Consider the following 12,706-nt stretch of genomic DNA (forward strand, 5'->3'; position numbering starts at 1 on the left):
GAAGATCAAACGCGTGCGAAAACGAAAGTGGAAACTTAGAGTTGAAATATCATCATGGCCATAGATCATCATGTAGCATTAACTTAAGGAATATTGATATTTAAAGGTTGAAATATGACGATTATTATATAAATTTGTGTAATTTAAAAGTCTCTGAACACTGCGTATTTCGAAAGTCTTGGGCAATTAACTGTTCATGGGACATAGCAGAGATTTGTTTGTAAACAGACTCAAGACAGGTAGACACATTACACATTTGTAGAATCTAACGGTATTTCTAGGGTAATATCTTTTAAATAATTTGAAACAAAGACATAAAGAAAAGGTTTTGTCATAATTTTTGTGTTAGAACTAGTCTAAGTAGAACTTTATCACAATTTGTCTGACATTATGCTATATTCACAACACCCTTCCCCCTACCCCACTTGAAAAACAGGAGAGTATAGTAAAGTGGTGGGGGTATACGTCCATCTAGCTGTACACCCATCTGTATTTAATGAGACTTTCATAGATAACTTCATTAACTTGTTGGATAATGCCATTAAAGGTACTTGGACACAGTTTTGAAGTTATTATTTTTCTATAATATTACGACTTATGTATTTTAATAGCATTTTACACAAAAATTAATTAAAAATCATATTTCATTTAAAAGATATTGTAATTTTAAATTTTTCGGCGGGTTTGATTGACATATCCTTGCATAGTTAGAATAATCTAACTGTGTCTCGGTACAAGCCCTCACCACAGTTAGAATACGTCCCATATACTTCTAATGTAGCAAATCGGAGCGGATCCGCTCCGAAACGATTTTGAGGAATATGAAATGATTTGCACTGGGAATAACTACCAAAATAATTAAAACAAACCTTTTTGAGATTGCTTATGCCTTTTATCCCAAAAAATAATCCATATAAATACGAAAATCCAATTCATTTTCTCAGCGTTTTTCTCTCGATTCAAATTACCTCCATGTTTACATTCGGAACTCTCTAGATTGTTCCTAGTAAATGCACTATGCGAGTTATCGCCCGTGTTTCTTTTGCTACATTATGAATACACGGAACGAATTCTATCGTTAAACCGGGTCCGTAGGACAATATCATTTTAACGATAGAACATTCTATCTAATCCTTGCACTCTCACAAATTTAATTTTATTCTTAATCCTTAGGAAAAGTGGCAATCTCGTTTTGTATAAATGAAAAATATTAATACTTTAATCCAGAAAATTCAGAGTAGACATGTTCAAAGGCAAAACAAACACACAATATATTGTCAGTCCGTGCAGTTGTTGTAAGCAGACTGTGACGATTGAATACACCCGGTGAATTCTAAATATAAACAATAACATAACTCTAGCTCTGTTTACAAAAACTGTGTTCATAACACGAGTGTACTCGATTTGCTAAACTCTGTACGCATCTCTTAGTTCAGAATCACGATACTTGTAAAGGTGTTTTGCTTTCTAACATTTCTACTCTGAATAAAATTATTTTTCTTGATAAAAGTTTTAATATTTCTCATTAATACAAATCAAAATTGCAACTTTTCCTCAGGATTAAGAATAAGGTTAAAATTTGTGAAAGTGCAAGGATGTGTCAATCAAACCCGCCAAAAAATTTGAAGTTTTAATAATTTTCAAATGAAATAAGATTTTTAATTAATTATTGTGTGAAATGCTATTTAAATATATAATTCGTGATATTATACAGAAAAAAATTAGAAAATATTAACTTCAAATCTGTGTCCAAGTACCTTTAATTGGGTATCTCCTATTTTACATTTTGATTGTTGATCGGATTCATATTTTGGGTTTCCCATAGCAAAAACATGGACACTTTTTATAATCTTGAATGGTAAGTACCCGTCTGTTATCCACAATTCTTCCTATACCACTGAGTAAAATTGAATGATCGATACCCAGATTCTTAATCAGCTAGGTTAAAATATCACAATCATATGCCATTGTGGACCTCCTATTTTAGTTTGATCTGACACTTATTTTTATCTCCCAGAACAAAACATGGACTTAACCATTATAATCATGATCAGATATTATATATGGGAGGCTGGGTATCATTTGGTGATCTCAGGGCTCTAGGGATGCACCTCCAGTTAAATAAAATTACTTTAGCTAGCTAGCACATATATTATCATTGTTCATTGGCCACTTTGACCAAATATTGGGGCCAGCTTTTAACAATTAAACCTTGTGTATGTACTGATTGCTTGGATGAATATTGCTAAACATGGAGTCTGTAATACATGTATATTAAACCATATTTCTAGACATGTACAGGAAGGCTTTGTTAAGACACAATCAGGCGTGTCAATTCTGTTGTCTTTAACATTTGTATCTAAGTAGGAGCATTAAAAATTTGGGATAATCTTGTGATTCTTTGACTTAAATATCAAGGTCACTTTTCTTTCTTAGCATGTTTATATAGAGGACTTTTACTGGCAACAAATGAAAAAATATTTTTGAACTGAGTGCTGTTAAAAAAAAACAGAAAAAGTAATTAATGTTTAATTCTTTATTTGTCAACAGATAAGATTTTAATAACATGTTGGGAACGTCAGCCGTGGTAAAAATTTCCAAAGAAAGATACGAGTCCAGCACCTATAAAACAACCCCTGGTGGGAAAGGTCACCTCTGTAAACCTGTAATTGTGGACATCAGAAAGACTCACTTTGGCCTCTTCAGCCATGAGCGACCATCAGCCTCCAGGGATGTTGACCTACTTACAAAGACGTTCCAAAAATTACCGGGATTTCATCCAGTCCCCTACGTCATTAGTGATAGGAATTCGGAGGAGGAAGGTCATCCTTTGAACTCTGTAGAAAACCTGAAAAAGGAACTGAGAAACATTGGTAAGAGTTTGTGGATTTGGATATAAGAATATCTGTGTAGTTACTGTATTTTGAATATGTTATATTGTATTTTTAGTATGCTGTTCTGAATTTTTTTTACTCTCAACATTTTCAACAGTGCAGATCTTTATATATGTATTTTTTGGTTGTTAAATTTAGCTTGACATCAATTTAGTTCTATATGTTTTTTTTAAATATTGATTTTATCTCTTTTTAGCCAGTAACAAAGAGATAACAAAGGATTCGGAGATCTTTGTGTGTGTTGTGCTGGCGTTTGGGGAGTCGGGGTATTTCTATTTACCCAATGATCCAATAGAAGGCTACAAACCACGGAACAAACAACCTCCAAAGTTCTCCGTAAATGAATTGCTGCTTTACTTCAAAGGAAACCACTGTCCACATCTGATCCTCAAACCAAAAGTTTTCCTGATACAGGTACACTTTAATTATATTCCTTTATTATATTTAATTGTACTAGTATTCCTGTAGAGACCGATTTTTGAGAATATGGAAATTCTGAAAGCCATCTTTTAAAAGAACCGGTGATTTACGATGTCTGGGGTATATCATTATTAAAAGGACTTAAACATACATGCAGGATGACTATTGTAAAACACTGTTGGCCCATGGGCCTCAATGCTCATCATAATCACATTTTCCATCTAGCATCAGGTGACATGTTGTGTCAAATAATGATTTTGTGGATTCCTTCTGAGTATCATACTCAACAGAACCCACTCATAAAATGGACTGCTTATCCCCCCTCTTTATATTCACCTGTGTAAAACACAGCATTCAGAGGTGGAGGTTGTATGACGGCTTTCATCACAACTAATTGTCATGGTAACTGATTCAACAGACTCCACCTAGTGCTGGTTCAGACCTACATTATATGGACATACAACCACTTTAGGGTTTTTGGAGCATGTCCATTCTCAAATAACTATGTCTTTTGGTGCCCACCTTGGCATTGAATTGATAATGCATATAAGGATGTACACTATCAGACATGTGGTGAATGCCAGATCTGGCGCCATGGCCATAAAACTGAAATAAACTCACTTTTGCCATGTTTGATCTTAGTCTCACTTTAACATAATTATAGAGTAAACAGTCAAAAAGTTAGATTTAGATTAAAGTGAGATCATCTTAGTTTTATTGCTCCGGAAGCTGAGCCAACATTTTCAGGGTGATAGAAAGATCAGAGATTTTAAATTTTGCACCTATAGTGTATTATATAGAAGGGCACAAAAAAGACTACCTGTTATGTTAAATATCAACCAAGCAATCATTTGGTTTGAAACTTCACTTTACTTATGAATAATTTTTTTTGAGACAAACTTTGTGTTTTATCTACAGACCTGTAACCCTAACCTGGACCAGAAAGATAGATCCCTGTTTCTTAAGGATGAAGGGCTACAGCCCCAAATACAGAGGACCCCCATAGAAGCTGACATACTTATCTATCATTCCATAGTCTCAGGTGAGATTTAGGGAAGAGGGGTGTGTTACTGCCCACCAAGTACAGAGGACCCCCATAGAAGCTGACATACTTATCTATCATTCCATAGTCTCAGGTGAGATTTAGAGAGGGTGGGGTGGGTTGTTACTAGCCCCCCCCATACAGAGGACCCCCATAGAAGCTGACATACTTATCTATCATTCCATTGTCTCAGGTAAGATTTAGGGAAGAGGGGTGTGTTACTGCCCACCAAGTACAGAGGACCCCCATAGAAGCTGACATACTTATCTATCATTCCATAGTCTCAGGTGAGATTTAGGGAAGAGGGGTGTGTTACTGCCCACCAAGTACAGAGGATCCCCATAGAAGATCCCCATAGAAGCTGACATACTTATCTATCACTCCATTCTCCATTGTCTCTGGTGAGATTTAGAGAGGGTGGGGTGGGTTGTTACTAACCCCCCCCCCCCCCTCCCCAATACAGAGGACCCTATAAAAGCTGACATACTTATCTATTATTATTATTCCATTGTCTCAGGTAAGATTTAGGGAGGAGGGGGTGTTACTGCTCTTCAAATACAGAATTTAGTGCATTCTGAAAATTTGTCTGCACACATGGTTGCAGTTATCTTTTTAAATATATTGATTCATTGTTTATGTATATATTTACATTGTAACTCCTTGACTTGAGTGCAGATGTGATTAAATTTTATATTTTAAACTCCTTGTACATGTATATCCTTAAAGGTGCATGGACATAGATTTGAAGTTAATATTTTCTGTATAATATCACGACTTATATATTTTAATAGTATTTCACACAAAAATATATTGAAATTTTATTTCATCGAAACGTTATTGAAACTTCAAATTTTTGGATGCATTTGGTTGACACAGCCTTGCAATCTCACAAATTTTACTTTTATTCTTAATACTTAGGAAAAGTGGTGATCTTGTTGTGTATTAATGAAAAATATTAAAACTTTAATCCAGAAAAATAATTATATTCAGAGTAGAAATGTTAGAAAGCAAAACTCCTTCACAAGTATCGTCATTCCGAGCTAAGTGTTGTGTACAGCGTTTTGCAGATTGATCACACCCATGAAATGTACACAATTTTTGTAAACATGGCATGAGCTCTGTTATTGTTAATGTTTACGATTCACCGGATGCGTTCAATGGTGAGAGTCTGCTCACCACAACTGCACAGACTGACAATACACTGTGTGTATGTTTTGCTTTCGAGCATTTCTACTCTGGATTTTTTTGGATTATTGGTTTAATATTTTTCATTTATTCACAACAAGATTGCCACTTTCCTAAGGGTTAAGAATAAAATTAAATTCTGTGAAAGTGTAAGGACATGCCAATCAAACCCGTCTAAAAATTTGAAGTTTTAATAACTTTTAGATGAAATAAGATTTTTAATATATTTTTGTGTGAAATGCTATTAAAATATGTGTCGTAATATTATACAGAAAATATTAAATTTAAAGCTGTGTCTATGCACCTTTACTGTAAGATACAGTTAATGGAAGCACCAATGCAATGGTTTCTGTTGAATTTGAGTGTGATATTTTAATTTTTGTTAATGAAATTGCACTTCCATGGCGTTCAACTTTTGTAGTGTCGAAATGCATGCTTTCTTTTCCCTGTCCGTGCTATGGTGTTAACATTTTGAATGCTGTAGATTTCAACACTTTACATACAAAATACACATGTAAATATTCTTCTATAATTAAACAAATGAAATCAAATAAATAATTGGGGTTTTTTTGCAGGTGGTTATACTGATAGAATGAAAAAAGAAACAAAGTCAGGACTAGGAGAGAACATTGACCATATAGGAAGTACTGACGGTCAGTCGGCCTGTCAGTTTGTGTACGCCCTCTACAAGGAGGTCACGGCTCTCACTGACCACAGGGAAGAGTTTGAACTGACCGATCTCATTCTCAATGTCAATAGGTCACTAGAGGACTTCATTGAGAAGGAGCATTACAAATCTGACGAGAGAAACAAACCCTGGAATATCGAACCTCCAGAGGTTCCTGTGTGTATAGATCAGCTGACCAAGAAACTGGTGCTAAAGACACGATAAGATATAACCTGGATTATCGAACCACCAGAGGTGCCTGTGTATATAGATCAGCTGACTAAGAAACTGGTGCTAAAGACACGATAAACAAAGATGGAATTCTACTCAGAGACCTATATATTGTTGTAGACTATGTTATTTTAATAATATTTTTTAATTATAATATATGGAAACCTATTTGAGATAATTATATAGGATCTCCCATGATTTGTAGTTGGATGTGATTTGTATCCAATGAGTTATGTGGGTTTTCTTTATCCCAGAGCCACAACGTATTAAAAAAATAATACCCATCTTCAAGTCATGGGAGATTCTCTTTATCTCATGTTCAATACTTCACAACTGATGTTTTTATCTGTTTTTCCATAGAACTCCATCTTATTATACTTTATTATGCTAACTCATAACCATTGTGATGTTTGAGGGATATCAACAAAATATCAAACGAGGCAAATCCAAAAGATAAAAGGGTAAACATGGAATAAATTATAAATGTGTTTAACTTAAGGATAACACTAGAGAGTCTTTCTCATTACATGTAACATTTACCATAAAAATTTCCAAAAACAAAATATTATTATAATCAATATAATATTAAATTGATATTGTTACATAGTGTATCCAATGTGCCGTTTCCATTCATGCGAGATTTTCATTCTTTATTGGAAGAAATTAATTTGTTTGAGAGAGAAAAAAGTTTTAATTGAATGTTAATTAACATCAAATACTTGTAACTAAGTAATCTTTTTATGAGGTTTTGACAGTTTCATGCATCAAATAATGTTTGTTTTATAGTTTTCAATTGGATTTTAAAGAAGTTGTTAAATTTTATAAAATAACACATGCATTATTTTAAGTTTAATTTGTTGCATGTAGAAACAACAATTATATATCTTTAAAATTACTAATATGTACACTTTTATATGTATTTTTACTATTCAAGTAGTGATCATCTACTAACATATTGTAAATTTTATGCAAAAAGGTTATATGTAATCTTGTTTGGCGAATATATAAATGAGATTGACATTAAACATGTTATAAACCACTCTAGGGGTTTTTGTAAGGGCTGATACCCAAGTGATACTTTTCATCAAGACCAAATCAGATGTTATTGTTAGGTCACCTGATTCACTAAGGTGACCTATTGCTTTTTGTCCACTGTCAACTGTTCTTATGTCGATGTGATATATCCTGGTGAGCTTGAGATAAAAGTTACCACAGAGTCTGACACATCTGTTTCACATTTGGATATTTTTATCAGTTGAAAAGTTAAACTAAAAACCAAGTGTTATTATTATGTGTTATGAGGGTTTCTAAATGACCTATTATTAATTATCAATCTATTTTTATAGAATTGTTCCATTATTTTTCGATCGTGTTTGACATCTGTAGTTGAAGATTAATTGTTTTATTTGATGTTTTGAAAGGGTATTTGAGCATGGTAGCAACATCTAATTCTTGACATTTCCTTGCTGTATCGCAATATCGATGTCATTTACTCAGATTTTTTATCAACTTAATGGTTAGATCTTAGGGTTGTGTTCTTTGAATTTGTTGTACATAGCTCTACCTAATTTCAGCGTTGTAAATTAATGTCATACAGATTCCCCTGTTCATGCATTTTCTATCCTTAATTGACTGCTCAGTACTACAGTGGGCGGAGTTGTCACAGATTAGATGTGAGTGAGTTTGTAAGTGAGTCAATCTAGGAAAATTCTTTGTTAAATTCAGTTTGTTCCAAGCAAAATTTATTCTAAATTATATTTGTGAAAGAATGAGTGCACTTAAGCTATGAGAGTTGGATCCCGATGTTTTGCGCAAAATAAAAATCCAAAATTCAATAAATTTATGTTTTATAGGTATTAAACAATATCTTAAGAGCAGGTTTTGGTATATTATATTACATGAAAGTATTTAATAATGCCGAGCGACACCAGCTTTTGAGACGGGGGTCTAACAGTTTTGTCTCATTTCTATTGTTATTCATATGTATGCTTACCAGTTTTCAACGACATTGTTTACATCGAGCCGCAACTTGGCCATTTTTCTCATTTGCACAGAACGTGTATTTTGACTAAAACTTATACATATCCAAAGGACAATGTTGGCCAAGTTGCGGCTCATATCTATTTAAAAAAAAAATGTACACAAACTTCGCTTGAGTTAGCTACTAAATTAGCAGGATACGAGTGTCAGCCCATGTGACCCCTTTGATATTATAATCACTTTTCTCACGTGACATTCAAGTGTTCCATACGCTTTCATTGTGTCAGTCGTTGGAAAATTCTTTTTATATCTACATGTTCTTCCATTTTTAAAACATTGAAGATCATTGCGTACAATTTATTGGCGTTTTAAAGTTTACGTTGACTTCTTTTGCTATAGTGTTTTTGTTCGAGGTATTTAAAAGGAAAGAGGTTTTTTTTTTTGCTGATTACATGCTGTACATATAGCAGTGGCGGATCCAGAAATTTTGAAAACGGGAGCCCGACCAGTTTTAGGTCAGGATAGGAGCCAACAGTCACACCAAAAAAAAAACTTAACTTTTTATTTTATTTTTCCGTTACTAATTAAATAAGTCCACAATTATTATTCAAGATTATTAAGATAAAGTGAAAATGTCATTTTTAGCTCTACTGGTCAGAGACCAGAAGAGCTTATGCGATAGTAATGCGTCCGGCGTCCGTCCGTCTGTTGTCCGTCTGTCTGTAAACAATTTTTCAAAATGCTACTCCTCCTACAGTTTTGGTCTAATTTCAATATAACTTGGCACACAAAGAGACTACACTAAGATACATAATTCTGTATATCGGTTTTTGATTTCGATGAACGGTGTTGCTGTGGTTACTAAAAATAGAAATTTCTGTCAAATTCTTTCAAAATGCTACTCCTCCTACAGTTTCTGTCTGATTTCAGTATAACTTGGAACACAAGTAGACTACACTAAGATACATAATTCTGTGATATCGGTTTTTGATTTCGATGAACGGTGTTGCCGTGGTTACTAAAAATAGAAATTTTTGTGAAATTCTTTCAAAATGCTACTCCTCCTACAGTTTTGGTCTGATTTTAGTATAACATGGCACGCAAGTAGACTACACTAAGATACATAATTCTGTGTATCGGTTTCTGATTTCGTACGGTGTTGCCGTGGTTACTAAAAATAGAAATTTTTGTGAAATTCTTTCAAAATGCTACTCCTCCTACAGTTTTGGTCTGATTTCAGTATAACTTGGAACACAAGTAGACTACATTAAGATACATAATTCTATATATCGGTTTTTGATTTTGATGAACGATGTTGCCGTGGTTACTAAAAATAGAAATTTCTGTGAAATTCTTTCAAAATGCTACTCCTCCTACAGTTTTGGTTTGATTTCATTATAACTTGGCACACAAGTAGACTACACTAAGATACATAATTCTGTGTATCGGTTTTTGATTTCGATGAACGGTGAAGCCGTGGTTACTAAAAATAGAAATTTCTGTGAAATTCTTTCAAAATGCTACTCCTCCTACAGTTTTGGTCTGATTTCAGTATTACTTGGCAAACAAGTAGAATATACTAAGATACATAATTCTGTGTATTGTTTTTTGATTTTGATGAACGGTGTTGCCGTGGTTACTAAAAATAGAAATTTCTGTGAAATTCTTTCAAAATGCTACTTCTCCTACAGTTTTGGTTTGATTTCTGTATAACTTGGCACACAAGTATAATACACTAAGATACATAATTCTGTTTATTGGTTTTTGATTTCGATGAACGATGTTGCCTTGGTTACTAAAAATAGAAATATCTGTAAAATTGTTTCAAAATGCTACTCCTCCTACAGTTTTGGTCTTATTTCGATATAACTTGACACACAATTAGACTATACTAAGATACATAATTCTGTGTATCAAATTTTAATTTCGATGAACAGTGTTGCCATGGTTACTAAAAATAGAAATGTCTGTAAAATTGTTTCAAAATGCTACTCCTCCTACAGTTTTTGTCTGATTTCAGTATAACTTGGCACACAAGTAGACTACACTAAGAACCTAAAGAGACTTTATCAACGATCATTTTTCTATTTAGTTTCAAATCCCAGCTGCTTAAGTACTTTTCTCTTCCTTTGCTATAAGTTCAAACCAGTAGAGCTTCAGTCTCGACAGAGACTTCTGGTTTTTAAATACACTTTAGGTTCGAACACATAATTATTTTAAGATTTACTAGTAGTTAATTCTCTGCTTGACAGCAAATAATACATGAGCAGTGAGATTTTAAGCATTCCAATTTTAAAAGAACGTTAGATGGAGAAAATTATGCAGTGCTTGATAATGTAGAAGCCGAAATTCATTTTCTTTAATGCAAATGTCCTTTGTACTCTGAATACCGATCAAAACTCTTTTGAAAATTAACTCTGCCAATAATCAAATGGCATGTCATATATGGATTTACTGTGTGTACTCATTTCAGATTATCCTATAGACAGGCTGCAAATTATTTTTCATTTATGCTAAGACAGTCCATTATGTTCAGAAAATAAAAATGTATTTCAGTGTCATTTTCATCTACCAATAATTCAGACACTACCAACCTAAGCGTACAAAATGCAGACATATATTTATCACAATTGCATTTATTTTTATGAACTTTTTGTTTTCCTCTTAATGTACGTTCTGCTCTGTACTAACTTTACTTACTTACGTGGATACAAATTAATGAAATTATAGGCATGGTTATAAATCATTTATTTTTTGTACACAATGAACACAAAGCCCTCCTCTCCGCCTTTTTCATATGTAATATAAATCAGTTACGGAAAACTATGTGCTTATGATCGTTTTCCATGCGATTTAAATGTCTCCGTAGTCTCGTTCAACCAGACCATCGGCTGTCTCCGTAAATCTCCGACCACCCAGAGGGTCTGGTAAAGATACTTGATATATCGTTTGTAACGCCAAAACGAGGCTTACTGAAATTCTGGTAAAGTTTTTGATTGGCTGAAAAGAACACACCTACAAGATTTAAACAAATACATGATAAATCAACAGAAAAATAACTTAAAGATGTGAAAGTTATATGTCTAAAAGTTAAAACCGTTAAAGAGGAATTGTTTACGGTAATGCCCTTCAGTTATAGGTAAGCGTGTTTTATTATGTCTTGCAAATATTCTGTACAAAGCAAAAGTGAAAGTAGTGTAGCCCTACCTGCGTAATACACATTCCTTCGATTGATATAGTAATTTCTCTTTTTGTATCCCTAATAAAGACCAGTTTATTAATATAAAGTCAAAATCAAGCAGAAGAAACGTCTTGAACGTTTGATTACAAAAAGGATTTTTAAAACGAAAACAAGATAGCGCCCTCTGACGGTTACAAACGCTTACGTGATTCTTTACCAGACTCTCTGCTGGTCGGAGTTCACGGAGACAGCCGAGCGTCTGGTTGAACTAGACTAATGTCTCCGCCCCTTTGCTGCGACCTTAAAATCGAAAGCGGTCCAGTTCAATTTTCCGGAATTTATGGCTTAAACATGTTCTTTTCAATAGCGTTGTATGTAATTATAGAAATATGCACGGCGAAAAATTCTAGAAATAAATATCAAAAGCATATGCTTGCACATTAATCATAGAATAATTTAGCGATATATTGTAATGTTAAGCTTAAAACGGGTAGCCGAAAAGGTTCCATATAACGTCCTTAAGTGCAGTCATTCTTTATATTTTTAGACAAACAATAAATTCTGAAGTTTAAATCCAACTTATCAATTCACAGCAGTATTACACGTCAAGCTCTATGATGACCGTTACTATCGTCAACTTCCCTTACTTATGCAGCAATATATCATCATCACCTGCATATATATCATATATCTCATTATTTGATTAGATATGCAAGAGCATGCTCTGTTACAACGCACTTTGAAAAAATTTTTCAAAGTGCGTTAAAATTTGGGACTAAGCTAACGCACTTTGAAAAATTTTTTTTTTTTTCAAAGTGCGTTAATATCGACCATATTACGCACTTTGAAAAAAATGTAAAAATTGGTAATTATTCCTTCAAATAATCGGTATGATAAAAAACAGATCCTGGTTTGATAACTTTTTAGGTCACCTGAGTAAACTCAGGTGACCTATTGCTATCCGTTTTCGTCCGTCGTCGTGCGTCGTCCGTCGTCCATCGTGTGTTAACATTTGAACATTTTCAGCTTCTTCTCTGCAACCACTGCACCAATTTCAACCAAATTTGGCACAAAGCATCTATGGCTAAAGGGAAACAAAAATTGTG

General features: G+C 33.6%; 1 protein-coding gene across 2 annotated transcripts; it reads left to right on the top strand.

Annotated features, from left to right (window-relative positions):
• The first annotated feature begins 27 nt into the window (after positions 1 to 27).
• LOC134231617 (caspase-3-like) lies at positions 28 to 12,173 on the top strand. Of its 2 annotated transcripts, none has more exons than XM_062713602.1 (6): positions 28 to 106; positions 2,551 to 2,873; positions 3,091 to 3,308; positions 4,233 to 4,356; positions 6,117 to 8,199; positions 12,129 to 12,173. In XM_062713602.1, exons 2-5 carry the CDS (start codon positions 2,567 to 2,569, stop codon positions 6,431 to 6,433), a joined length of 966 nt encoding a protein of 321 aa, XP_062569586.1. In that variant the 5' UTR covers positions 28 to 106; positions 2,551 to 2,566; the 3' UTR covers positions 6,434 to 8,199; positions 12,129 to 12,173. The 2 variants fall into 2 exon arrangements, with proteins under 2 accessions (XP_062569586.1, XP_062569585.1); XM_062713601.1 differs by having other exon boundaries at positions 41 to 239.
• The last annotated feature ends 533 nt before the right edge of the window (positions 12,174 to 12,706 follow it).

The sequence above is a fragment of the Saccostrea cucullata genome, unplaced genomic scaffold, assembly GCF_032062105.1.
Source record: "Saccostrea cucullata isolate Sc308-1 unplaced genomic scaffold, CSIRO_AGI_Scuc_v1 ctg6872, whole genome shotgun sequence".
Taxonomy (NCBI): Eukaryota; Metazoa; Mollusca; class Bivalvia; order Ostreida; family Ostreidae; genus Saccostrea; species Saccostrea cuccullata.

Coding starts and splice junctions, on each gene's coding strand:
- LOC134231617 (XM_062713602.1), top strand. CDS start 2,567: ATGTTGGGAACGTCAGCCGTGGTAAAAATTTCCAAAGAAAGATACGAG. Junction 3,309..4,232: donor CAAAAGTTTTCCTGATACAG/GTACACTTTAAT, acceptor TTTTATCTACAG/ACCTGTAACCCTAACCTGGA. Junction 4,357..6,116: donor CTATCATTCCATAGTCTCAG/GTGAGATTTAGG, acceptor GTTTTTTTGCAG/GTGGTTATACTGATAGAATG.